General features: G+C 46.5%; 1 protein-coding gene across 1 annotated transcript in view; it reads right to left on the bottom strand.

Moving 5' to 3' along the window:
* Window positions 1–27,615, bottom strand: part of LOC119962275 (sperm-associated antigen 16 protein-like) — a 1,248,392-nt gene that overhangs the window by 1,209,107 nt on the left and 11,670 nt on the right. Inside the window, exons 2-3 of the mRNA XM_038790262.1 lie at window positions 13,946–13,992; window positions 2,362–2,460 (exon numbers count right to left, since the gene is read on the bottom strand). Coding sequence (XP_038646190.1) covers window positions 2,362–2,460; window positions 13,946–13,992 — 146 coding nt within the window. The remainder of the gene's footprint in view (window positions 1–2,361; window positions 2,461–13,945; window positions 13,993–27,615) is intronic.

Below are 27,615 nucleotides of genomic sequence, written 5' to 3'. Positions count from 1 at the left end.
GGCCAGACAGCCAAATATACAGAGGGCATAATCAAAGAACAACAAAGGTATAATTGCCCAGGCCTGGAAAAGCCAAGAGACAGTTACCATCAAGCAGTCTCAGAAAGCGGACAGGCCAGTTTCCAGTCACTAAGCCTGAGGGCCAAGCTTACAGCAAACAAATTTCTAAGTCTTAGAGTCAAGGTAGTGCAGAAAATCTTTGTAACAGCAGTTTTAAAATATCTTTGCTGAACCACGAAAATGATGGTTCCCAGAATTGTGTATTATTCCTGTATTGTGTGGTAGCTGGTTATTCAATTTGGATAAAAGCAAATTACTGCGGATGCTGGAATCTGAAATGAAAAGAGAAAATGCTGGAAAATCTCAACAGATCTGGCAGCATCTGTAGGGAGAGAAAAGAGCTAACGTTTCGAGTCCGATGACTCTTTGTCAAGTTATTCAATTTGTATATTGTTTGGGGAACTGGGGAAGCCCACAGAGTTCAGGAATTGTAGATATATTTTGTAACAAGGAGTTGGTTCTATATAAATTGTGTGCTTAACAATTCATATTTTCTAATTTTGTGAGAGTAGAGTAGTCCTGTTTGTGTGTATTTGTCTTTCATTTACTTTAATAAATAGTCTTTCATAATTGCTACCTGTCGACTGGGCTACTTATTCTCACTGGGGTTTCACTTGTCTTTCACACTGAATCAAAACAAAACCATACAACCCCACGAACCGGTGGACCAAGTTGGGATATCCTCGCAGATAACATCAGTGTGCTTTGTAACATTGGACACACATGACGTTGTTAAAACTCAACTCAACTGCATGAATTGCTGAATTCATAAGTTTAGTGAATACAAATTCAGACGTTGGCATCTAGATTCCCATGATATAGCGACATAATGGCTCTAGCTTCCTTTAGCAGTACATTGGTGAATAGGTGAGTAATGTTACATAGATATGCCATTGATATGGTCTTTGCAAAAGTGAAGGAATCTCTCATGGTGTATGTGGAAAACTTGCTCAGAACTGGTTGTAGCAATGTCCCCAACCGTTTGGCCAATTCACGTTGTACAAAACCAGTTATAGACAAGATGAGGCACTTTTTTGTGTCTTAGGCAGCTCATACAATATACACACCACCTGGCAGCTTATTACTCTTTCACAAATTTGCAACTCACTATCAAACAGGGTTGTCCAGTTGTACTGATTCGCAGATCCAATGGATATGAATGTTAACCTGTCATTAAAAATGGTGTACATTTTGTTGATATAGTCACAGTTGTTGAGGATTACTATTCCAGTCCCTTTGTCGGGTTAACAGACGTGAACGTCTAGGTTGGCTTTGAGGCCTTGTAATGCTACCAGCCATTTGCGCTGCATGTGAAAATCGACCAAATCGTTCGGAATCTCATTATATGCGTATGCTAGATAATCTAGGTGCTCAACCGAAGATTCAGCATCTTCAGTGGATGCTGGTTTGTGGCGGGACAGCTGGGAGGAGAGGAGTTAGGAGGACTCAGCAAATATCTTTCCATTTGAAAAATTCTTCATTTGACAGTAAAATACTCTGGGAATTTCTGGAGTTCTGTATTGCACTATGGAACTACAGACTCTCTCTCTTTTCACTGCACTTAATGATAACATAGAAGTTGACCATTAACTTGTCAGAAAGTAACTATGTTCATTACTGAAGCATGATTGCCTCAATTAATATTCACCAACCCAAAACTGTGCAAAAGCTTTCCAAACCTCAAGTTCAATGTCACTGCTGGAGCTATCAAAATACTTAGTAGTTTGCCCATTTCATAGTTGAACAATTCAAATGCACGAAACTATGGCAGCGATTCTCCAAGCCCCACGCTGGGCCGGAGAATCGGCGCAACCGCACCACGCCGCCCCGATGCCGGAGCGTGATTCTCCGAGGTGCGGAGAATTGGTGCCATTTGTGCCGGCACGTTTGGCATGGCGCTGGTCGCGGGCCGTTTTCCGTGGCCGGGCCGTCGGGGCTCACCGTTTGGCGGGCCGGCCTCTCCCCGCACCACCCCCCCCCCCCCCCCCCCCCCCCCCCCCGTGCCGACATTGTACCGCTTCTGGCCCCAGAACCCCCGCGCCATGTTGTGTTTGTGCGGCCCAACTACGCATGTGCGGGTTGGCGCAGTGCCCATTTGGCGCCGGGGAGGGAAGCTTGAGCAGCATGAACTGCTCCAGTGCCATGCTGGCCCCCTGTGGGTGACAGAAACGGTCATCCCCGCGCCCGTTTCGCACTGTCATGAAACGCGTCAGTGTTCACGACGTGCGAACACAAGTCTCCATTTTGGAGAATCGCCCCCTATGTACTCAATTCACACTGCAATCAATAAAAGCTTCTTACTACAGCTTTTAAATCTTCATTCTGTTGTTCTATTGTTTTGACGATATTCTCCAAACTTTCATCTCCTTCTAGAATACTGATGTCATCATCAGCCGGAACCTGAACAAACCACAAAAACAGAAACACATCATCAAATGGTGAAATTCATGGCATAATGGGAGGGCTAATTCCACATAAAATGATTCTATGCTGCTACTAGCTCGGACATAGGAGATAACTAGAATATGCAGAGATAACCCCTCACATTATATCTAGGGTCATGAAGCAATTCTTGGTGGAACGTTGGGTGGAAATGTAAGTTGCGAGTCCATCTTGCTACCACTGTCAGCTGGACAAATTTGGCACACAGCCAAGTCTCTATTCACTGCAGCGGGAACAGAGAATTGCGACAGCATAAAGGAATGGAGAATCAAAATCATTGCGCAACCAATTAGTGTGTTATCTGACAATTCATTCAAAGTCTCAAGATACACATTTTAAATGTAGATATAGTAAAATAAATCACCTATACTAACCATTATATGGAATTATATTCAAGATTTTTGTGCAATTCTAAAAATCCACTATAATAACTATAAAGTATGATAAATATATGTAGGAACGCTATAGAATCATCATAGAATCATAGACTTTACAGTGCAGAAGGAGGCCATTCCACCCATCGAGTCTACACTGGCCCTTGAAAGAGCACCCTACTTAAGTCCACACCTCCACCCTATCCCTGTAACCTAACCTTTGGACAGTAAGAGGCAATTTTAGCATGGCCAATCCATCTAATCCGCACATCTTTGGACTGCAGAAGGAAAGGAAGTACCCGGAGGAAACCCACGCAGACACAGGGAGAAGGTGCAAACTCCACACAGTCACCCGAGGTTGGAATTGAATCGGGTCCCTGGACCTGTGAGGCAGCAGTGCTAACCACTGTGCTATGGCAGCAAACAATGGCAACGTTTAAACAGTCAAGACGGTGGGTGAAATTCACTGTTTTGTTATGCTCTTGACGTAGCATAAGCTGCTTCCTTGATGTGCACTCTGAAAAAGGAAGGTTCAGACTTGGCGATAGCTTAAACACATTTATTTAAACTGTTAACAATTCTCCTACTTGATTTCGACTGTCCCGTTAATCCTGCTATAGCTACTCAGACTGACGAACCAGTCTGCTACAATCCAGGTGGTGGGTGTGACGTTTTGAATCAACCCTGTGTACACACTGAGTGTCTCCACTGGAAAGAGGAAGATCATGTGTGCTGTGTCCTTTTTATATGGGTTGGTGTAATGCCCTCCTGTGGTGGTGTCACCTCTGTGTGTATCGTGAATGCCCATTGGTCGTGTCCTATCTTACTGACCTATTGGTTGAATGTCTGTGTGTCATGTCTCCGGTGCTCCCTCTGGTGTCTATCTAGTCGGATTGGATTGGATTTGTTTATTGTCACGTGTACCGAGGTACAGTGAAAAGTATTTTTCTGCAAGCAGCTCAACAGATCATTCAGTACATGGGAAGAAAAGGGAATTGAACAGAATTCAAGAAAATACATGAGAATACATAATAGGGCAACACACGTGTATTTACATTAACCCCTTGTGTATTTACAGTGATGCATATCACCACATTCCCTTTTTTCTCGTGTTACAGATTTTCTGTACAGGTTAAAGAAAACTGAACAAACTAGGTAGATAAGTGATGATATTTACAAATCATGATAACAGTGATCATTAAACAATAAGTCCAAATCATATGCATGAGTCCAAAATTCATTAATTATTATGGTCGAGTGGCTTTCTTGTTTGGTTGGTGAGTTGGCGATGTTGATGGTGGCATGTCCTTGTGAACGCAATCAGTGTCCCTGTGTGTAAGGAATCAAGAAGTGGTCAAATCACTTTGTTGCCTGATTTGGAGTCTTTTTTTCTACCGATGTTTGTGGTAGCGACGTTTGAAATCTGTGTCGTCCTGCAATGGTATGTCATTGTACTGAGCTGAGCAGTAACAATGTCCCTCATGGGCAGAGTTGTACCATGTCGTACCAGTCGTTGTTCCATTGGTGTTGTTTTTGTCGTGCTTGTCGTCGACGTTGTTGCCTTTGGTACGCTTCTTGTTATTGTCATTGATGTGGTCTTCATAGGTTGTGTTGTTGTGTTGGATAGTTCTGTTGTTGTGTTTGCTGCGCTCAAGGACCACACTCAATGGATATTACGAGTCCTTCACACAGTTATTCGTGTCAGCGTGCTTTGTGGCATCTTCTGTTTTCTTGAGCGTACCATCACTGAGTTCGCGGCGCTCCCCATCTGCAGTCAAGTCCGGCTTACTTGAATCAGCTTTGGCTTGTTGATTCTCCCCGTCTTGAGTCTGGTCTGTTTCACCCGAGTCAGTTTTGGCTTGTCAATGCTCCCTGTCTGCAGCCATTGCAGGTTCACTGGAGTCAGCTGAGATTTCTTGATGCTCCCCGTCCGGAGTCATTTCAGGTTCACTTGAGTCAGTTGAGGTTTCTTGATGCTCCACATCTGGAGTCAAAACATTCAGGAATGCATTTGCTTGTGGAGAGGCTCGAGCGAATGAGGTTTGAAGTAACGTGGTGTCATCGGAGTCACCAGTAGTCTCATTGTGATCGTTGAGTTCCTCTGTACATTCCAGCTAGGATCTGTCACGTTGCATATCTTGTATGGGAAGTGGGATGCCATTGTCACTTGTCTCACATACAGTGGGTAGAGCCTCAGTGTCTTCTTGTCATTCACTTGAGCTGGGTAGACTGTCAGAGTCTTCTTCTTGTTCACTGGAGCATGTGGACTGTCATAGTCTTCTTGTTGTTCACTGGAGCATAGTAGACTGTCATAGTCTTTTTGTTGTGCACTTGAGCATGGCAGACTTGCATCGTCTGCTGCTGGTTGCTCAGAGGAGGTTGCTAGACCCTCATGGTCTTGCTCATGCAAGGACTGCGCTCTGGAGTCTTGCGTCCCTTCCATCGTTGTGGAGGCTTGTGTCACTCGAATCACTTCTTGTTCATGCAAGGACTGCACTCTGGAGTCTTGCGTTGCTTCTATCATGGAGCCTGTCCATGAGCTCGCTGTGGAGGCTTGTGTCACTGGAGTCACTTTCTGTGTGGAGACATACAGTTGTCTCGCTATGGAGTCTTTCATCGCTTTCTGTGTGGAGGCTGGGACCTTTCGTGGTGCGTGGACCACTCTCTGTGTGGCAGCAGGCCGCTCTCTGTGGGCTTGTACAGCTCTCTGTCTCTTGGTGTCAGGCCGCAGCATAATCCTGCACTCACGAGTCGGAATGTCATATATGCTGGGCTGAAGATTCCCCAATCCGAAGAACTCGTCGTCGGGGTCGTCAATGTACAACACGTCTAGTTGCAGTTCGGATCTGGCACTGGGGTAGCCAGCTCCCAAGGTGAAATCTTCGTCTGAGTCGTTGTCTTCCAAGACCAAATCATCACATTTTGTGTCGGAGCTGGCATTGGGCTTGTGATGTCCAAAGAATTCAAGGTCTGAGTCATAGTCTTCAAGGACTGTATCGTCTCTTTGGGTGGTGCGAACTGCTTGTTGCAGGGTTCTGCGGAGGTTACTTTCAGTTACTGATTGAATTTCAGGCATTGTGCTGTCGTTCCAGGTGAAAGAAGCGGGTTTGACGGCTTTTTTTTTTAAATTCCGTGTTTTGGGACATTTCCCCTTTAAGTGGGCGTGGTCTGGGGCCTCTGATGTCACGAAGCAGGCGCGGTAGGTCGTAGTAAGCGATTGGGCAAGTTCAGATCGCTGTTCCTTTATTTGGGGCCTTTTTCTCCATTGCACATGTGCAGCACCTTTATCAATTCTCCCTGCAGTGGGCTGCAATTCTAAACTGCAGATTTCTGCTGCAAGCCAACCTCATGGTGAGTTTTGGCACCTCTTTTACATTTTTTTCTTGTATGTCCCTCGCAGAATTCTTGGAATTTGTCCAGGACTGCCTGGAAGTCGCTCTTGTTTTGCCTCTTTCAGCTGCTTCTGGACCCGCGATGGTAAGTAGAAGCTTTATTTTCTCTGCATCCGCCGCACCATCTAGGTCGGAAGCTACCAGGTAGATCTCGATTCTCTGCCTGAACCAACGTCAGTTTGCACTGAGATTGCTTGGTACCTGAGCTGCTGTGGAACCGGAATCGCGAACATCATCTTGCTTGGGTGCCGTAGCTGGTTATCACTGTTTACTGAGTTGTAACAATATGGATTTAACAGGTCACTCCATGGGTACTATGTTTTGTTCTGCTCTTGACGTAGCATAAGCTGCTTCCTTGATGTACACTCTGACAAAGGAAGGTTCAGGCTTGGAGATAGCTTTAACACGTTTATTTAAACTGTTAACAATTCTCCTACTTGGATTTGACTGTCCTGTTAATCCTGCGATAGCTACTCAGACTGACAAACCAGTCTGCTACAATCCAGGTGGTGGGTGTGACATGTTGAATCAACCCTGTGTACACACTGAGTGTCTCCACTGGAAAGAGTAAGATCATGTGTGCTGTGTCCTTTTTATATGGGTTGGTGTAATGACCTCCTGTGGTGGTGTCACCTCTGTGTGTATCGTGAATGCCCATTGGTCGTGATCTATCTTACTGACCTATTGGTTGAATGTCTGTGTGTCATGTCTCTGGTGCTCCCTCAAGTGTCTATCTAGTCTACGTGTATTTACATTAACCCCTTGTGTATTTACAGTGATGCATATCACTACACCTCACGACGCAGCAAATATGAATCGTGATTGGCTGGAGAATGGGGCATCTGGCCAAAATCGAGATCTGGGCCTTCCACAATCTGATCCCTCGCTGGTGGTGATAACGAAGTTTGTGCCCCACACTGGTGTCATACAAAACCGGCATTTGCATTCATTTAAATGTGATTAGGGCATTTGACCCACTATACTCCGCGCCTCCGCAATTCTCTGCCCCTCTCAGGTGAAATGACATGGCCGTGATTTACTGTGGATACTTACAAATGGAGACTGGGCACCATGGCTGCTGAGGGGGAGATAGAAGGTCAGCAAAGTTTTCAAAACTGTTTAAAATTGTAACGCTTGTTCGGGGTGGATGCCAGTGCTGGAGAAGTAGCGGGAAGCGACTTGATAACAGCTCTGTGGATTTGGGGTGTCCCCCTCAAGATCGGGATGGCCTGGCTCAGGCTGCCATTACTGCAGTATTTGTTTTAAATGCAGTATTTGTTTTAAATGCACCCATTTGGTACAAGTTACACACCTCTGGCTCCTCACTCTGCTTACTGCTGACTGTATCCTGTAAATGTTCACAGAGCCTGTGGTCATTTGGGAACCCACCCAGGCCCACCCTCCTGGAAACCGTCAGACCCAGCTGACCAATCAATGGGATGGGAGTGGCCAAGCTCAAATCAGTGGCACACGAGGTGCTGCTTCTCTTCCATGCATTGATCAGAAGCACAGCCCCACTGCAGGGAGAAACCAGAGCCTTTGACACTCTCCCTGGCACACTGTCTCTCTCAGGCAGAGGCCTTACCAAGCCCTGCCTGCCCACCGTGCTTCTGCTCCTACATATCCTGTCCCCACACTCAGCACTCAGATCAGACTGCAGCTACACTCCCAGCAGATGCACACTTCCTTGCCTTATCCATCTCTGTAGGACCTGCCCACACACAAGCCTCTACATGGAAGCAATTAGTGGCACACAGTGACCCTCTCTACCACACAACCAGGTGCTCCCCTACTGACGGAATAAACACAGCCCACCCAATGAGGACACCCATAGTAAGCCCCAGGGAGCGGCAAGACAGTGGCCGCAGAGCATATCGCTGACAGGGTTTGAGGCAGCCACCGATACCCCTGTTCACAAGGACAGATGGTGAGGATAAAGGCTCACCCCAGTGCCAGTCACTGATGGGAGCATATTAGAGGGAATGGCTGAAGGGTGGGGTGGGTTTGGGGGGGACATGTGGAAAGTGGAGCTGAAGTGCAACTCAGGGTCACCACGTAACCCGTTGGATCTGGTTGGGCAAGGAAATACTCAACTTGTTATCATGTCTTCTCTTTTCTTCCTCCCTGCAGAGAATGAATTTCGGAGTACAGCCATGCTTGCTATCTACCTGATCGCAGCTGCCATTGTGAACGCATGGAGGCTGGAGGCACAGGGCCTGCTCGGAGAGCAGGGATCAGCTGGTGAGGCTAGAGTGCCGGCCGTACAATGGGCCAAGGAGGAGGTGTGAAGAAGGCAGATCATCACAATCCCCGCTCGTTTGCATTCTAATGGCCCATTTCCCCAGAACAAAAGGACTGTACTCAGGTAGCCGATACAGATGCAGACTAACCGGCGCCACTCCCTTTGCGAAAAAAGCCCAAACAGCCAAGGTCAATGACCGCTCAGGATACGCCCAGCCATCAAGGTATCCGCCCTTTATTGGCCAAAATCAAAGGCAGTGATTGAAGTCTGTCAAATTATTGGGTCCAAAGCTCAGGACCGCACCAAAGAGCGCAAAATCCCAGAGGGATAAAAAGAGACACAGCCATGTGTTCAGTCTCTCTTGGATCCGGCCTATGCCAACCCAAGTGCAGCATAACGACCAGACAGACAAGTTCAAGACCAACGATCGCAACCAGACGGATGAACCCAGCAGAAACAGAGCCACTTCTTCTACCCAGCCACGCAAGATCCGAACAAAGGCCTTGTTCATCTGCATAGAGCCGGATGTCCTGAAGTTAAGTATAGGTTATTGTGGTTGTTAGGTGTAATATAACTTGTAGTGTTTTATGGTGCATGTCGAAGTAATCCTTGTGTATAAATAAACTATCTTTGAACTTGAACTGACTAACTGGTTGTTTGGTCTTTGATCGATATCCGGTAAAGCCTTGTGGTGGTATCATTTGATACCTGGAGACTCTGAAAAGCAATACTATCATTAATAACTGCCATATCTAGTTAATTTGGCAACATTATTGGTGCTGCTGGTGGACAGTATTCCACTCATTAAAAAGAGCAACACATTGATATAATGGTGCAGACCATGGGGAACCGCCAGGACTGGCAGAGCTAGAGCAGATACAGGGTCAGCTGGGGCCTGAACCAGCTGCCTGTCTGTCCCGTGGTGAACCCCAGGGCCCTATAGGCACCGAGTGGGAGAAGAGTGCGCTGGGTGCCAACCCAGATCCGTCCCATGAAATGGCAACGGCGGCCACCAGCTCTCCCGAGTTCCATCCTTCTGATGAACAGGGCGCCATGGTTTGACATGTTCCACCAATAAGTGAGCCGTGGTCCTCCAACCCTAGAGCCCACAGAGGGCGCCCGCCAGAAGCCCACGGGACGTGGTAAGCAGATGGCTGCCTCCACATCTGATGTGCATCCTGGGACACACCTAGACGTAGTGGTAAAGCTAGGAAGGCAAAGCACATGACTAGCACTAGAGGAGGGGAGGTTGGGTGGGGGAGGGGGCACCATTGGGAGAGTGGGGAACTGTTACACACAATAAACATCCTTGAGCACATCCAGTGTGACACGTCTGCCACTTTCTTCCACAATGTGGGCCGACGTTCGCACCCTTGCCACATCTCTCCATGATGTGGAGATGCCGGCGTTGGACTGGAGTGGGTACAGTAAGAAGTCTTACAACACCAGGTTAACGTCACAGCCCGGATGGCCACATGGGCCTTGTTGTTCCAGGTCTCTGCATCTCTCCAGACATCCCCTCGCTCCCCCCCAGGCACACCTCATGCGGGTGCTGGGTAGGAGCGAACACTGAGCAAACAGGCAAGGGTCAGACTATGGCATAGATTGAAAAGCACTGGCGCCCAGCTCTCTGTGGATTATCATCACCCACCTGCCCTCGACAGTGATCCGCTGATGGTGTTGACACAGTCCCAGCACCCTGGAGTGATGTGACACAGACACAGGGAAGGTGGGAAATGAAAGTAGAAGGTGACGGACAAGGCTATGGCCTAAGTGAATGGGGTGAGTATGAGGGTCTCCCTGACCCTACTGGCTTGCCGGACCTTCACCGCCAGCACTGCCAGCCTCTGGCTTGTCGTCTGGTTCCTCCCTGGCATTGTCCTCCTGCTGGTCCGGCGCCCCCTCACCATCCTCCGCCTCCTCGGAGCTGGTCACATGTTCCCTATCACCAACCCCCAGCTCATCGCCCCCTGCTGTAGAGGTTGTAGAGGGCACAACAGATCACACAAAGCGGGCAACCCTCCGGGCGGTGTACTGGAGTGTACCACTGGAGCGGTGGAGGCACCGGAAGTGCATCTTGAGGGATCCAATGCACTGCTCAATCGCAGCCTGGGTGGCCACATTAGCCTTGATACATAGAACATACAGTGCAGAAGGAGGCCACTCGGTTCATCGAGTCTGCACCCACCCATTTAAACCCTCACTTCCACCCTGTCCCCATAACCCAATAACCCCTCCGAACCTTTTTGGTCACGAAGGGCAATTTATCATGGCCAATCCACCTAACCTGCACGTCTTTGGACTGTGGGAGGAAACCAAAGCACCCAGAGGAAACCCACGCAGACACATGGAAGACGTGCAGACTCCGCACAGACAGTGACCCAGCGGGGAATCGAACCTGGGATCCTGGCGCTGTGAAGCCACAGTGTTAGCCACCTGTGCTACCGTGCCTCCCTCGTTGTACCGGGTCCCTGCTTCGGTCTCCGGCCTCCGTATTGGCATAATTAGACAGGTCCTCAGTGGATACCCCTTATCCCCCAAGAGCCAGCTGCTGCCCATCCTGGAGTGCTCCTCAAAGAGGCCGGGGATGACTGACTGTTCCAGGATGTAGCTCTCGGGACGCTCACCAGGAGGTATGCACATACATAGAACATAGAACATAGAACAGTACAGCACAGAACAGGCCCTTCGGCCCTCGATGTTGTGCCGAGCCATGATCACCCTACTCAAACCCACGCATCCACCCCATACCCGTAACCCAACAACCCCCCACCCCTTAACCTTACTTTTTAGGACACTACGGGCAATTTAGCATGGCCAATCCACCTAACCCGCTCACCTTTGGACTGTGGGAGGAAACCGGAGCACCCGGAGGAAACCCACGCACACACGGGGAGGATGTGCAGACTCCACACAGACAGTGACCCAGCCGGGAACCGAACCTGGGACCCTGGAGCTGTGAAGCATTTATGCTAACCACCATACGTGCATGATCTTCATCTGGTGGTCGCACAAGAGCTGTACATTGAGGGAGTGGAACCCCTTTCTGTTTGTGAGTGCAGAGCAACATGCGTGGTATCTATTACCCCCAGACCTGGGGCATCCTGGCGATGGCAGAGAAATTGCAATTAGGGCATCTTGTTGGGCTTGGTCCATGTCAATGATGATAGATTTTTCCGCCAGGGCATACAGGGCATCCGTGACCTGTCAGATGTACCTGTGGGCTGTGGCCTGTGCGATACCACACAGGTTCCTGCTTGAGCCCTGGATTGATCCTGAGGCGTTCAGGGCTGTGGTGACCCTGACGGCCACCGCAAGCGAATGTCCTCCTCCTACATGTGGAGCTACATGGTACAGGTGCCTCCCAGTCTCCTTGTTGAGACAAAGACTCCTGTGGCATACGATGTCTGTCATCTGCTTAAAACAAACAATTTGTTTCAAAAAGCTTAAAAAGCGACACCTGATCACCTTGGACTCCCTCTCTGGGTCCCTCCATGGTCTGATCAGTGGCCTGCTCCTCAGGGTGTGAGGTGGTTCTGGCACATGGTCCGCCACCTCGAGCATCTGCTGATGCTGCTACTGCCGTTGTCTTCGACGACTGGCCTCCTGGGATACTAGCAGCACCGCTAGGGCAAATTCTGGTTCCAAAATCCCTGCCATAGCATTCAATATCTATAAGACATTGGGAGAGACTGTTAGACTGGCAGAAAACAGTGGCTCCCACCCCGGGACCCTCAATTCCCCATTGATTCCCCCTCTCCCCCAACAAGGGATGCCCTGCACACCTGGCCGCAGTGGGCCCCCCTCACTCGACCCCAGACCTTGTACCCCGGATACCCACTCATTACGTCACCTGGACGGGATGTGGTCCCCTTGCCGTGGCACTCACCCAACCCCCGGCCGTGGACATGTCCCCAGAGCTGTGTCCCATCCCCGGAGTGTTCGGATGTTGGCTGATGCGTGTGCTGTTGCCTCCCGCAGTGTTCAAACACAGTATCCAGGCATAAGAGTCTGATTGGAATGCTAAGCAATGATTCCCACATGCTACATGGTCCACCTACCCGCGGGAATCCACTTGGGTTGTGTGAAGTGCTCACTTAACCATGACTGCCAATTCCCTATTAGCAATAGCCTCAGGCACATGGCCAGAGGCCTTGGCAGTAGGTGGGGGTTATGGGTTGTCGGTGGGGTAGACGGACAGGTACAAGGGTTGCCCCCACAACGGGTACACACGATCCAGGGGCTGCACCCAGGTTGACCCCCACAGAGCCTCCGTCCCACCCTCCCATGGTGACCCATCCCTGCAGAGGGACCCCCAGCCAAGGGTCCCCCACCCCCTGCCGACCACTGGGGCGGCAAGCCCAGCGCACACAAGCTCTTTGCCTGCGAATAAAGATGGCTACTCACCTCCTTGGGTCCCCACAGAAGCCCTTCCTGCCAGGTTCACCTTTTTAAAAATAAATACTAATCGCCGCCAGTGTGACCCCTTCCTGGGCAGGCCGATGAATGACAGGAGGCCATTGAATAAGGGGTGGCTCCTGTTACATGAATGGAAATAGGGCTTAAGTGGTGATAATTGGTTTCTCGCCAAGTTATGTCCTGATCCTGACTTCGCTTCTGGGAGCGGCCAGTTGCATCGTGAATGCAATTCTCGTTTTCTGTCTCTCCTGCTAGTCACCAGCCTCGTTTCGCTCGTGCGAGAGCACAACGAGGATGGAGAATCACGCCCTTAGTGTCCTAAACGGAGAATTATGCCCAGCATCTTTAAAGGAAAAGCTTTATTTTAGTTTAGCTGGGAGAGGCACATACTTACTACCATAGTAACCATTTGTCAGAAACAAATGATTTGCACAATTGCTTTTGCAAATTTTAAAGTCCTTTCACACCACTTCATTGGGAATATTTTCCATTCACGCCTAAAGGTCCTGAAAGGTGGGACTGTTTCATGGAACCATTCCGAGAACTATTCCGACGGGGCTTCAAGTCTGCCCCGACACTCTGAAAGAGTACCCTACCGAGAATGTGAACATCTTTGGACACTAGGGGGAATTTATCATGGCCAATCCACCTAACCTGCACATATTTGGATTGTGGGAGAAAACCGGAGCACCCAGAAGAAACCCACGCAGACACGGGGAGAAAGTGCAAACTCCACACAAACCATCACCCAAGGCTGGAATTGAACCCAGGTCCATAGCGCTGTGAGACAGCAGTGCGAACTACTGTGCCCCCCTCATGGGTAAGCAGTCCGACAAGGCGGCCTCCCACATCTGGCCCCATTCCCTGCCGTCACTAAGGGTGACCCCAAGTGGAACATTCAATTGTCCTGCAGGCTCTGTCCCGAGCCACAGTTTGTGTTGACCAATCAGAGGAAAAAATATATATATATTTCAAAAGATTTCATTCGAAAGCAAACAAAAAAAAGCATGTAATACCTCTTCATATTGGTAATCACCTTCACTTTCTTCTGTAATAGTAACCTCTGTATTTGAGTCAAGTTAAGAAGCATATAATTGTATCAATTTCATAACAGCAGTGTAAATTAATCTAGTTTAACTAGGTATCAATTTAATTTTAAAAGATAAAGGAATTATTATTCAGTTGTTATGCAGTACAGTGCAAGAGGTTAATTCTAACTGTGATATCTTACTGAGGCACTGTATACATTATCACAGGAATACTCTCTGGTTGAACTACATGGCAAGATGAAGCCACAGTAAATTGTTTTTTTAAGAACGTTAATGTTTTCCTTACCTCAGCAGACTCTGTGAATATTCTGTAATAGCATACACAGTGGCAACAAGTGAAAGAACTCTGCCATTACCAGAAAGCTTCGCAGCCCTCAATCAAGCAAACCATGGCAAAGAGTTACTTGTGGGGAAACCTACAGAGGAACAGTGGGGTGGTGTTCAAAGACAAAATGGGGAGGGTACAGGCCCAATATGTTCCCTCTAGGGTAATAGGAAGGTGTAGAAAATCCAGAGAACCATGGATGGCGAGAGACACTCAGGATATGATGAGAAGGAAAAGAGAGGCTTTTAACAAGTATAAGGGGAGTAAGCCTGCAGAGATATTAGTGGAGTATAGAAAGTGCAGAATGGAGCTTAACAAATCAATTAGGAGAGTAAAGAGGGGAAATGAGAAATCTCTGGCTGGTAAAAGTAGGGAAAATCCCAAGATATTTGATAAGTATGTTGTCATGTGAGAGTACCTTTAAGAAATGGGTGTTCATAAATGGGTGCATATATAAATATCTGTAGTGAGAGTACCTTTAAGAAATAGGTGTTTACTACTGCAGTGATGTCAGAGAATGGGTGGAGCTGGGCTGTCTGTCAGCTTTTTACTTTCGTTTTTGAGTAGGCTGCAGGGTTTGTTTTAGTTTTGTTTTCCGGGGGAGCCTCCACAGTGGTCTGGCCCGCGATTGGGGCCTACCGATTGCAGGCTTATCCCGGTGGGGGCCTATGTTCCTCCACACCGGCCTCTGTAGGTCTCCGCCATGTTGCGTCGGGGCCGGTACGGAGACAGCATCCAACACACATGCGCGAACTCACGCCGGCCGCGGACCCACATGGACCCACGGCGCCCATGCTGACGCTTGTATCGGCAGCTGGAGCAGCGTGAGGCTCTCCAGTGCTGTGCTGGCCCCCTGTGCGGCGCAAGATCGCTGATCGGGTCAGATGACGCCGTTGTAAAACACTCCGGCATTTACGACAGCGTCAACACTTAGCCCCAGGATCGGAGAATCCCGCCCAAAGTATTGAAGTATTGGCAGGCTTAAAAGTGGACAAATCTCCAAGTCCGGATGAATTGTGTCGCAGGCTGCTGTGGGAGCCAAGGGAGGAAATGGCTGGAGCTCTGACCCAAATTTTTAATTCCTCTCAGGTCACGGGGGAGGTGCCAGAGGACTGGAGAACAGCTAATGTGGTCCCACTGTTTAAGAAAGATTTAGAGACACGCCAGTGAATGACAGGTCAGTGAGTCTGTAGTCAGTGATTGGGAAACTACAAGGAGATAATCTAGCTCCACTTGAAGAGGCAAGATTTGATCAGGGCTAGTCAGCGTGGCTTTGTCAGAGGGAGGTCATGCCTCACAAATCTGATTGAATTTTTTGACAATGTAACCAAGTGTACAGATGAGGGTAGTGCAGTTGATGCAGTATACATGATTTCAGCAAAGCCTTTGACAAGGTCCCACATGGGGGATTTATTAAGAAGGCAAATGTACATGGGATACAGGGTGATTTGATAAGGTGGATTCTAAATTGGCTTAGCAGTAATAGACAGAGATTACTTTAGTGTCTGGCAGCTTTAGTGTGTGGCATATCACAGGTATCTATGCTGGGCCCCCTACTGTTTGTCATTTATATAAACAACATAGATGGCTGTGTGGAGGGGTAGGATCAGTACGTTTGCAGATGACACAAAGATTGGCTGGATGGTTAACAGTGAGGTTGAGGTCTTGGGTTACAGGAAGATAGAGACGGCATGGTCAAATAGGCGGATAAGTGGCAGATGGAATTTAACCCTGAAAAGTGAGAGGTGGTACACTTTGGAAGGAGTGATTTAACAAGGAAGTTTACTATGAAAGGTCTGACACTGGGAAGTTCCGAAGAACAAAGGGCCCTTGGTATGTTTGTTCATTTATCTCTGAGGCCAGAAGGGGAGGTTAATAGGATGATGAAAAAGGCAAATGGGACACTCGCTTTTATCAATCAGGGCATAAATTACAAAAGCAGAGAGATCATGATGGAGCTGTATAGAACTTTGGTCAGTCCACAGCTGGAGTACTGTGTGCAATTCTGGTCGCCACATTATAGGAAGGATGTAATTGCACTGCAGGTCGTGTAGAGAACATTCACCAGAATGTTGCCTGTGATTGAACATTTAAGTTATAAAGAGAGATTGGATATACTTGTTTTTTCGAGAGCAGAGAAGACGGAGGGGTGACCTGATTGAGGTTTACAAGATGTTGAGGGGCATGGGCAGGGTGGATATGGAGCAGCTGGTCCCCTTAGTTGAAGGGTCAGTTACGAGGGGACACAAGTTCAAAGTGAGGGGTGGGAGGTTTAGGAGGGATGTGAGAAAAACTTTTTTACCCAGAGAGTGGTGACGGCCTGGAATGCACTGACTGGGATGGTGGTAGAGGCAGGTGCCTCACATACTTTAACAAGTACCTGTATGAGTACTTGGCACGCCATCACATTCAAGGCTATGGGCCAAGTGCTGGCAAGTGGGATTAGGTGGGCAGGCCAGGGCCTTTTATGTGTCGGTGCAGACTCAATGGGCCAGTATTCTGTGATTCTGTGAACTGGTGTCAAAAATCCACCAGATATCACAATGCATAGGTGGACCTTGCTGCAAAGCCAAGCAGTGAGCAGTCAGAATGTTACTATACACGTTACGTAGCTGTGCAGTTGATGATCACCCATTCAAATAATAATCTGCCTTCCTATTTTTGCTGCAGAAGTGGATAACCTCACATTATCCACTTTATACTCCATCTGCCATGCATGTGCCCACTCACTCAGCCTGTCCAAATCCAGCTGAAGCATCTCTGCATCCTCCTCACAGCTCACCCTCCCACCCAACTTTTTATTACCTGCAGACCACAGCAGCAGGCCCCAACAGATGCTTTGTCCCATATCCCCTTAAGGCCTGAACAAGATACTGTAGCCCTTGTTAAAGAGACAGAAAGCATTGCATCGATAAGCACAACTCTATCAGCAACAACTCAGCAATTGTACAAAATTAGAGTTTTACATAAATCTGATGAAGACTGTGCTCAGGTCAGAGAGTAGAATTCCATTCTCAGACAATACTATAAACAGAGCGGATGCCTCAGTGTAGTTAATGATTTTGTCATGTGAGAGTACCTTTAAGACATGGGTGCTTAAGAAATGTACCTTTAAGAAATGGGTATTTATCAGTGATGTCAGAGTGTGGGTGGAGCTGGGCTGTCTGTCAGCTTTTTACTTTTGTTTTAGGCTGTTTGCTGCAGGATGTGTTTTAGTTTCGTTTTCAGTGTTGGAGCTGAAGCCAGACAGAGCAGGTGTACTGTTGATATCTCTGCCATCAAAAGACTATCTCTTGATCATTTGATGAATTCAGAATTATAAATGTTTTCAGTAGTGAATGTAAACCTGATGTGCTTCTGTTAAAAGGTGTTTCTTCTGTCTTCTGGATGTTGTTTGGGAAGTTATTAAGCATTACTTAGTGTTATATTCTTTGGGGATTGTATTTGAATTAATGGTTGCTAAGATGTTCACTGTATGTTTTAAAAACATTAACTTGAGTTCATAGAATAAACATTATTTTGCTTTAAAAAATACTTTTCCATTTCTGCTGTACCACACCTGTAGAGTGGGCTGTGTCCTCCCCATACCACAATCTATTAAAAGTTGTGGGTCAGGTGAATTCCATGATACACTATGGGGTTCTCTAAACCCTGGCCCACAACAATTTACTCATCTATGATAGGAGACTGGCCATTCTGAGAGTTCTAAGATTCAATGTACTTCAATGATTGCACAAAGGACATTTGGGCATTACAAAATATTGAACTAGTACAATATATTCTGTTTGGTGGCCGGGTCTCTCAAAATCACAGATAATATCAAATTGTATTACTTGTGCTATTCATCGCCAGAGAACAAGAGAACCGTTAACAGCATCTTCCTTTCCATCAAGAGCATGGAATCATCTTGGGATAGACATCTTTCAATGGAGGCAAGATAGTCTGGATTATATTCGGCTACTACTCCAGATGGACAAAAGTTAAGAAAGTACAGGGTTACATTTCTAAAACAGTGATTACTTCGCTGAAGGAGATACTTACAATATGTGGAACCTCAAATGTTGTAATCTCATGACACTGAGCTGCAGTTTATCAATGGATATGTTTTTTAAAATAAATTTAGAGCATCCAATAATTTTTTTCCATTTAAGGGCCAATTGTGCGTGGCCAATCCACCTACCCTTCACATCTTTGGGTTGTGGGGGTGAGACCCATGCAGACAGTGCTAACCACTGCGCCACCATCAATGGATATATTAAAGAGTTCACAGCATCATACTGATTTAGCCATACTCCCAGTTACCCTCAAGCCAACAGTGAAACTGAAAGACAGGTGCGCATAAACAAGCTGATGACTTGGTGAGGGAAAAGGAGGATGATAGCCAAATATCATTGGTACCGTCATTGAAGTATATCGCCTCCCAGAACTCTTAGAATGGCCAGTGTCCTGTGGAACTCTGACAAACACCACAAAGCACACAATTTGCCAAAACCCAAACCAGGAGAGCCAGTTTAGACCTAACATGGCAATGGCTAAATAGACAACACATCCCGGGTCCCACCTCATTCAAACCAAAAATGGTACAATGAGAGGGAACAGATGTATGCTAACTGCCACACAGAAGCACCCTCCTACACAATCTAAGCAGTCACCAACAAAACCAAAGAGACCAGAGCTGCTGCATTCATCAAGAGATTGTGATAAATACCAGACTGGTGAGCTCTACTCATCGCAAATTCTCCTTCTGCCCAATAGAGCCCGACCAATTACCCATGGGACTCAAATCCCCAATCTCCTCCACAGTTGCAGAGGACCTGGTCAGGCAGACTAGCGACATCACCACACCACACGACCCTATAAAAAGACATGGAAGTCAGAGGCTTGTGGGAGAATACAGTACGAGGGGTTAATTATAACTGTGTATTCTCATGAAACAGTATACATCATCACAGGATGTGAGGCAATGTCTCATTTTTTTAAAAATTATTTACGGGATGTGGAAATCACTGGTTAGGCCAGCATTTATTGCCCATTCTAGATGACCGTCAGAAGATGGTGATGAGCTGCCTTATTGAACCACTGCAGTCCCTGAGGTGTAGGTACACCAAGTGCTTTAGAGAGGGAGTTCCAGGATTTTTCCCCAATGACAGTGAAGGAACGGTGATATATTTCAAAGTCAGGGTGGTGAGTGAATTGGAAAGGAACCTCCAGGTGGTGGAGTTCCCAGGTATCTTCAGATCTTGTCCTTCTAGATGGAAGTGGTCATGGATTGGAAGGCGCTGCCTCATGAACCTTGGTGAGTTATTGCAGTGCATCTTGTAGATGGTGCACACAGCTTCAACTGTTCGGCGGGGGCAGAGGGATTGCCGAGTAGATGCCAGTGTTCTAACTGGCTTCCAATTTGTGTGCCAGTAGCCTTTGTGCTCAGCAAATAGCACATGTCACCAGCTCTTCTTAAAGACAGCCTGTCCCGCATAAAGTGAAGTTGCAGTGAGCAATATTGCTAGATTTAAAACATGGATACTGGAATACCATGACTGACAGCACATTCCTGGATATCATATGCTGTGTTGCAGTGGTGAGTTGTGCAGGGAAATGCCTTTGGTGGGATTTTTTTAATGATTAAATGATTATTAATTTGCAATGTATGAGGTGATGATCGGAGTAATCTTGCTCTGTCTTCTTGAACCTCAAGGCAAGATGGAGTTGCAGTAAGTTGTTTCCCAATAAAGTTAATATTTCCCTTACCTCAGGAATGTGTAACATTGTGTTCGCACAATGACAGCAGTATTATATATAGCACATTGTAACAGATGCATTATCGTACAGTATATAGCCAGTCTTCCAAAATTTTCAAAAGCGCAAACCTCAAGAAAGACAACTTTTAAAAATTACTTTAGTAATGTCAAGGAAGTGGATGAACAGTCACAATAGTATTAAAAAATACTCACTCATCCAGTCTTCAACTGGAGATCTGTCAAAGTATAACTACTCAGATTGGTGCAATGCATCACAATATAAAACCAATAATCTTTGCTGGCAATTAGATTGGAAAATCGCCTGCTACACCATAAAAGTATATTCTAATTGGAAACAAACATATTTTTCAGTTAATCACTTTATCATTGTAGGCTAGCATTACAATGCTGTAAAATGTGACACAGACCAAAGGCTTGTGAGTTGGTGATGGCACGAAAAACAAATCAGAGGCCATTTAGTGGATGGAAATCAGAAGGGTTCGGAGATGTACAAGGGTCAGAAGTATCGAAAGGGGAGACTGGAGGCCAAAACATGCAGGCTCAGACGAGAAAAAGAAGGATCAGAACGACAGCAGAAGGTGGAAAGAAAAAAGGCCGGATTAGATACAGAGAAAATAGGAGCAGGAGCAGGAGTAGGCCATTTGGCCCTTCAAGCCTGCTCCACCATTCAATACGATCATTCCTGATCCTCTATCTCCAACATCATACTCCTCACACCCCTTAACACTATTTGAGTACAGAAACCCATCAATTTCGTTCTTAAATACATTCAGTGACTTAGCCTCCACAGCCTTCTCTGGCAGAATATTGTACAGGTCCACCACTCTCCGAGTGAAGGTTTCTCCTCACCTCCATTCTAAATTGCCTAACCTGTATCCTAAGACCCTAACCTCTTGCTCTAGACCATTCCAACCAGGGGAAATATCATCCCTGCATCCAGTCTGTCCAGCCGATCAGAATTTTACATGTTTCAAGGAGATACCCTCTCATTGTTATAAACTGCAATGAATACAGGCCTCGTCGACCCAATCTCTCTTTATACGACAATCCTGCCAACCCAGGAATAAGTCTGGTGAACCTTCGCTGCACTCCCTTTATGGCAAGTATACCTTCCCTCACCAAGGCCCTGTACAGCTGCTGTAAGACATCTTTTCTCTTGTTCTCAAGTCCCTATGCAATGAAGGCCAACAAATCATTAGCTTTCCTAACTGCTTGCTGCACCTACATTGTTGCTTTCAGTGACTGATGTACAAGGGCACCCGGGTTCCTTTGGACATAAACTTTTCCCAATCTATCACCATGTAAATAACACTCTGCTACACTGTTTCTCCTTCCAAAATGAATAACTTCACATTTATCCACTTTATACTGCATCAGCTAAGTATTTGCCCACTCACTGAACTTGTCTAAATCATCTTGAAGCCTCTTAACATCCTCCTCACCACTCACATTCCCACCAATTTTGTGTTGTTAGAAAACCTGAAAATATTTACATTTGGTTCCCTCTGGAATTAGTAGGGATCAGTCAGATATTGTGGCTCATGGGACTACATTGCCCAGGATAGGGTGGGAGTGGGGACGGTCTGCAGTAATGGGTTACAGGTAAACTTAGCAGGAGGGTGGTCGGGAAATAGTCCTGCTCTTCCTGGCCCAAAGCAGTACAGGGGAGGCACCCATCTGCTACACCTGGAACATCTTGCCTCCCTTTACCTTCTATCTCTCCCTAGTTCCAGGAAATTAGCCCAGCCAGCATAAAATTTAAAATGGAGGTCAAATATGAGTCACAGGCTCTCATTAAAATATTTCAATTGGCAACGCACCTCCTAGAAATATTCATTTACAGTGCAGGAGGCCATTCGGCCCATCAAGTCTGCACCGGCCCTTGGAAAGAGCACCCAACTTCAGCCCACACCTCCACCATATCCCCATAAACCCAGTAACCTCACCTAACCTTTTGGACACAAAGGGGAAATTTAGCATGACCAATCCACCAAACCTACACATCTTTGGACTGTGGGAGGAAACCGGAGCAGCCGGAGGAAACCCACGCAGACACAGGGAGAAAGTGTAAACACCATGGTGATTGAGAGGTATGGACAGGGTGGATAGCAACAAGCTTTTTCCAAGAGTGGGGGTGTCAATTACAAGGGGTCACGATTTCAAGGTGAGAGGGGGAAAGTTTAAGGGAGATGTGCGTGGAAAGTTTTTTACGCAGAGGGTGGTGGGTGCCTGGAATGCTTTGCCAGCGGTGGTGGTAGAGGCAGGTACGATAGCATCATTTAAGATGCATCTGGACAGATATATGAACGGGTGGGGAACAGAGAGAAGTAGACCTTGGAAAATAGGCAACAGGTTTAGATAAAGGATCTGGATCGGCACAGGCTGGGAGGGCCGAAGGGCCTGTTCCTGTGCTGTAATTTTCTTTGTTCTTTGTACCACACAGACAGTCACCCAACCTCTGCTCCATGCCCTCTCATCACATTTCACTCTTTGTCGCTATGCAGACTCTGCACAGACAATGACCCAAGCTGGAAATTGAAGCTGGGACCCTGGCGCTGTGAAGCAACATTGCTAACCACTATGCTACTGTGCTGCCAACCTGAAGAGAATCTTGAACTCGGACTCCTAAGTCTCTTTGTGCTTCTGATTTCCTAAACTTTTTTCATTTAGAAAATGTACGAGTTTCATATATTTCTTATATATCACTCCTGGAACAAAACGATCTTTCCGCACTGTATAAAAACATTATAAAGTTATGGCATCTGGTCCAGTCTCTTAGTCACTGTTGAGTGCTGACCAGGCGTTTGTAACAAGGACTACGGAAAAATGACCCCCACAAAGCACTGCAGTCCCGACCGATTTAATGTTCATGCAAACTATCTCTATTGTGCCATATTAAAAAGCACCCACCCGATAATCTGCCATTTGCGTACAACTCCTTCCAATAATACATGTGGCAGCAGCACAGTGGTTAGCACTGTTGCTTCACAGCGCCAGCGTCCCAGGTTCGATTCCTGCTTGGGTTATTGTCTGTGCGGAGTTTGCACGTTCTCCCTGTGTCTGCGGAGTTTGCTCTGGGTGCACTGGTTTCCTCCCACAAATCCCAAAAGACGTGCTTGTTAGGTGAATTAGACATTCTGAATTCTCCCTCTGTGTAAGTGAACAGGCGCCGAAATGTGGCGAATAGGGGATTTTCACAGTAACTACAATGCAGTGTTAATGCAAGCCTACTTGTGACAGTAATAAAGATTATTATTATAAACCCCTGGTTTGTCTGGATGTCATCCAGTCTTATCGGGTTCCAATTTTCCTCCCCTCGATTTTCCCTCTGCCTTCCATTATTTGTCCACTTCATCCATGTGCTTGCCCCTCTGCCTGTCATTGTGAGCCCTTGTCCATCCCAAACCTCTCCTTGCACAGCTCTCCTTCCACATAGCCCCCTAGTGTTTGACTTCCCCCACTCCACGCCTTGAACAGCCCTCCTTCCTTATTGCCCCTTGTCTTCATCTGTCCAGCCCCACCCCACTCCTTGCACATTATCACCCTTGTCTTTGTCTGCCCACCACCACCCTGTAACCAACCTTTGCTGAGATAGCTGCATAAGTCCCAAACCACAGTGCTGTCCAGATAAACACTGTGAAGCCAGGGGGAAGGGTACCCCTGTGCCTGCCAAACCCAGATGAAATACTGATCCAAGTTGGTGACAAGAGGGTCCATGGTTCTGGCGGCTAGCTGTTTTAATGAGCATTCATGAGAAGGAAATTAATGTAAATGGAATTTATGCCACAGGACGAGCCACCTGCCATTAAGGAGAATTGCAACATGATTGTTTACTGTCACCAAACCTACCAAGGGTTTGGGAGAATTCCACCCTATCTTTATGGCAAACTTTTTTTATTACAACACTCGGATGTAGGCCATCCGGTCCAGGAAATTTGTTGGCTTTTAGGTACACTGATTTCACCAGTACTTCCTTTTGAAAAAGTAAATTTGTTTCAGTTCCTCACATGCATTAAACGATTGGTTCTCCACAATTTACGGCATGTTCCTTATGTCTATGTGCCATGAAACTGACACAAAATATTTGTTTAACATGTCTGCCATTTTCGTATTCCCCATTCTAAGGAGGTGGTGGTGTGGTGATATTGTCACTGGACTGGTAATCCATAGTCCTGCACACAGTTGATAGGGAGGAACTGTTCCCACTCATAACAGAATCAAGTGGGCACAGATTTAAAGTGACCTGCAAAAGAAAGAAATGTGATGTGAGAAAAAAAACTTTTTCACACGAGTGGTTCAGGTCTGAAATGCACTGCCTGGAATATGGTGGAGGCAGGTTCAATCGAGACATTCAAGAGCATCAGATGATTACATGAATAGAAACAATGTGTAAGCGTACGGGGAAAAGGCAGGGGAATGACATTAGGTCATAATACTCGTTTGGAAAGCTGGTGTAGACGTGATGGGCCAAAAGGCTTCCTTTCGCACCACAAAAATTCTGTGATTCTGTGAACAATCTTCAGCCAGAAGTGCAGCGTAGATTATCCATCTTGGCCTCCTCTGCAGGTCCCCAGCAGATACACAGATACCTGTCTTTCGCCAATTTGATTCACTCCATGGGATATCAAGAAACATCTGAAAGCACTGGATACTACATACGCAATTGGCTCTGATAATATTCTGTCAATACTACTAAAGACTTGTGCTCCAGAACTTGCTGTGCCCCTAACCAAGCTGTTCCAGTACAGCTACAACGCTACCGAACAATGTGAAAAATTGTCCACGTATGACCTGTACACAAAAGGCAGGACAAATACAACCCAGAAAATTACCACCCCGTCAGTCTACTCTCAATCATCAGTGAAGTTATGAAAGGGATCAACAATAGTGCTACTACATCACACTAACTCAGCAATAACCCATTCATTGATGCTCAGTTTGGTTCCATGGGAGCCATTCAGATCCTAGCCTCATTACAGCCTTGTTTCAAACATGAACTCCAAAGATGAGGAGAGAGTGATTTCCCTTGACATCAGGGCAGCATTTGAACGAATACGCTATCAAGAAGCCATAACAAAGCTGGAGTCAGTGGGAATTGGGGAAAACTCTCCACTGGTTGGATTCATACCTAGTACAAAGGAAGATGTTTGTGGTTGGGAGGTCAATCAACTCAGTTCCAGATTTTCACTGCAGGAGTTCCTTCATCAATGTCTTCCCTTCCATCGTAACGTCAGAAGTTGGGATGTTCACTGATGATTGCACAATGTTCAGCACCATTTGCAACTCCTCAGGTACTGAAGCAGTCTTTGTCCAAGTACAGCAAGACCTGGACAATATCCAGGCTGGGCTGACAAATGGCAAGTGACGTTTGAGCCACACAAGTGCCAGGTAATGACTATCTCCAAAAATAGATAATCTAACCATTCCTTAACATTCAAAGGCATTATCATTGCTCAATCCCCCACCATCAACATCCTGGAGGTTAGCATTGACTAGAAACTGGACTGGACCAGCCATATAAATACAATGCTGACAAGAGCGAATCACAGGCTAGGAATCTTCTATATATCTATATTAGGCTATTGAGTTGGATGATCAGCCATGGTTGTGATGAATGGCGGAGCAGGCTCGAAGGGCCAAAAAGCCTCCTCCTGCTCCTATCTTCTATGTGTCTATGAATCCTGCGGCAAGTAACCCCCCTCCTGACTCCCCAAAGTTTATCCACCTTCTACAAGGCATAGGTCAGGGGTGTGATGGAATACTCTGTGCTTGCCTGGATGAGTGCAACTCCAAAAATACTCAAAAAGCTCGATACAATCCAGGAAAAAGCAGCCTGCTTGATTGCTACTTCTGCAACAAACATTCACTCCCTCCACCACCGATGAACAGTGGCAGCAGTGTGTACCATCAACAAGATGCACTGTTCCTTAAGCAGCACCTTCAAAACACATGACAACTATCATCTAGAAGGACAAGGGTAGCAGATACTTGGGAACACCACCACCTGAAGCTTCCCTCCAAGGCACTCACAATCGTGACTTAAATTCCTTCACTGTCACTGGTCAAAATTCAGTTCCAAACATCACTGTGGGTGTACCTACACAACATGAACTGCAGTCAGAAACGGACTTGCACTTTTTGGGCCCCACGCTCTCCCTCTTTGTGGGGCCCCCATGTCACACACCACCCCCTGGTGACGTGGAGGCCCACCCCAAATGACGTCAACCCTGTCCCCAATTATGTCAAACCCACTTCAATGACATCAATGCCCTCCTGACCCCCCTCCTAGCTCACAAAAAAATTACTGCTTACCTGCTTTAGTACTCTTTAACTTATGAGAACAAGCCTGTAAGTGATTAATTTAAATCCAAGCCTATTTGTTCTCAGCATGAGGTTAGAGATGGTCAATATTGTGATCTTGGTGTCTTGAGGCGAGCAAATATGAACTAGTTGATGAGCAATAGGATGGAGAAATCAGCCAATAATATGACTGCAGCACAGGCCAGTGCAGGATCGAATGAGCCAGGAAAAGTCCAGAAGAAAATACTCCAATGAAGTGGAGTGTTAAGTCAAAGACTAATATCAGTGGCTTTGCTGGCAACTGCCTGGAAGGATTTTGTTCTTTGCCCAGTTAAGGCCAGCATTGAAAGCGATGGGGGATGGCGATTACTCACCAGTTATAACTGTCTGCATGTGACCAGCAGCCATTATATCAGACCAGCATATGTTCTCTTTAGAAGAACAGAATTTAGTCTGGTAGAGGGACAGATTATTTTTAGATTTTCTTGTTTCATCAGATTTTTGCAATCCTTGTCAATCTGGATAGCTTTGCTTCTGCACTTTTTCTTCACAAAATCATCAATAACACTGTATATAAAATTTTGTAAGGATGCATTTTCAATCGCCAGGATTGCTGAAGTGAGGGCGACATGTGGCGCAGTGGTCAGCACTGGGACTGCGACGCTGAGGACCCGGGTTCGATCCCGGTCCTGGGTTACTGTCCGTGTGAACTTCGCACATTCTCCCCATGTCTGCGTGGGTTTCACCCCCACAACCCAAAGATGTACTGGTTAGGTGGATTGACCATGCTAAATTGTCCCTTAATTGGAAAAAGAAAAAATAATTGGCTACTCTAAATTTAGAAAAAGTGATTGCTGAAGTTGTCAAATGTTCCTGATTCATTGTACTTCACAGATAATTTTTCACTCTTTTTAATGCAGAGAAAGAATGTTCACCAGAAGTATTTTTGACAGGTATTGTTAAATATATTTTCAGAATGGTTTCTACATTGGAAAAGGTTACCTGCAAACCATCACATGAAGGTGTGTACAAATCAGCAGGTGATCTCAAAGGGCAGAAGAAATGAATGAATTGTTTCACTTTATCTTCACAAAGATTTGTGTCTCTGCCCTCTCAGTAGAAATCAATGATTCTCTTACTGCAGCAGCTCTTAGCATTCTCATCCAACCTTTTGACAAAAAGCACGCAAAATAATTCAAGAGTTTTCTTCATAGTTTCACTTCTGCTCTGCAATTGCACCATTATTGTGTCAC

Source organism: Scyliorhinus canicula, chromosome 2 (assembly GCF_902713615.1).
Source record: "Scyliorhinus canicula chromosome 2, sScyCan1.1, whole genome shotgun sequence".
In the NCBI taxonomy this organism is placed as follows: Eukaryota; Metazoa; Chordata; class Chondrichthyes; order Carcharhiniformes; family Scyliorhinidae; genus Scyliorhinus; species Scyliorhinus canicula.
This window is presented reverse-complemented; position numbering and strand designations above follow the sequence as displayed.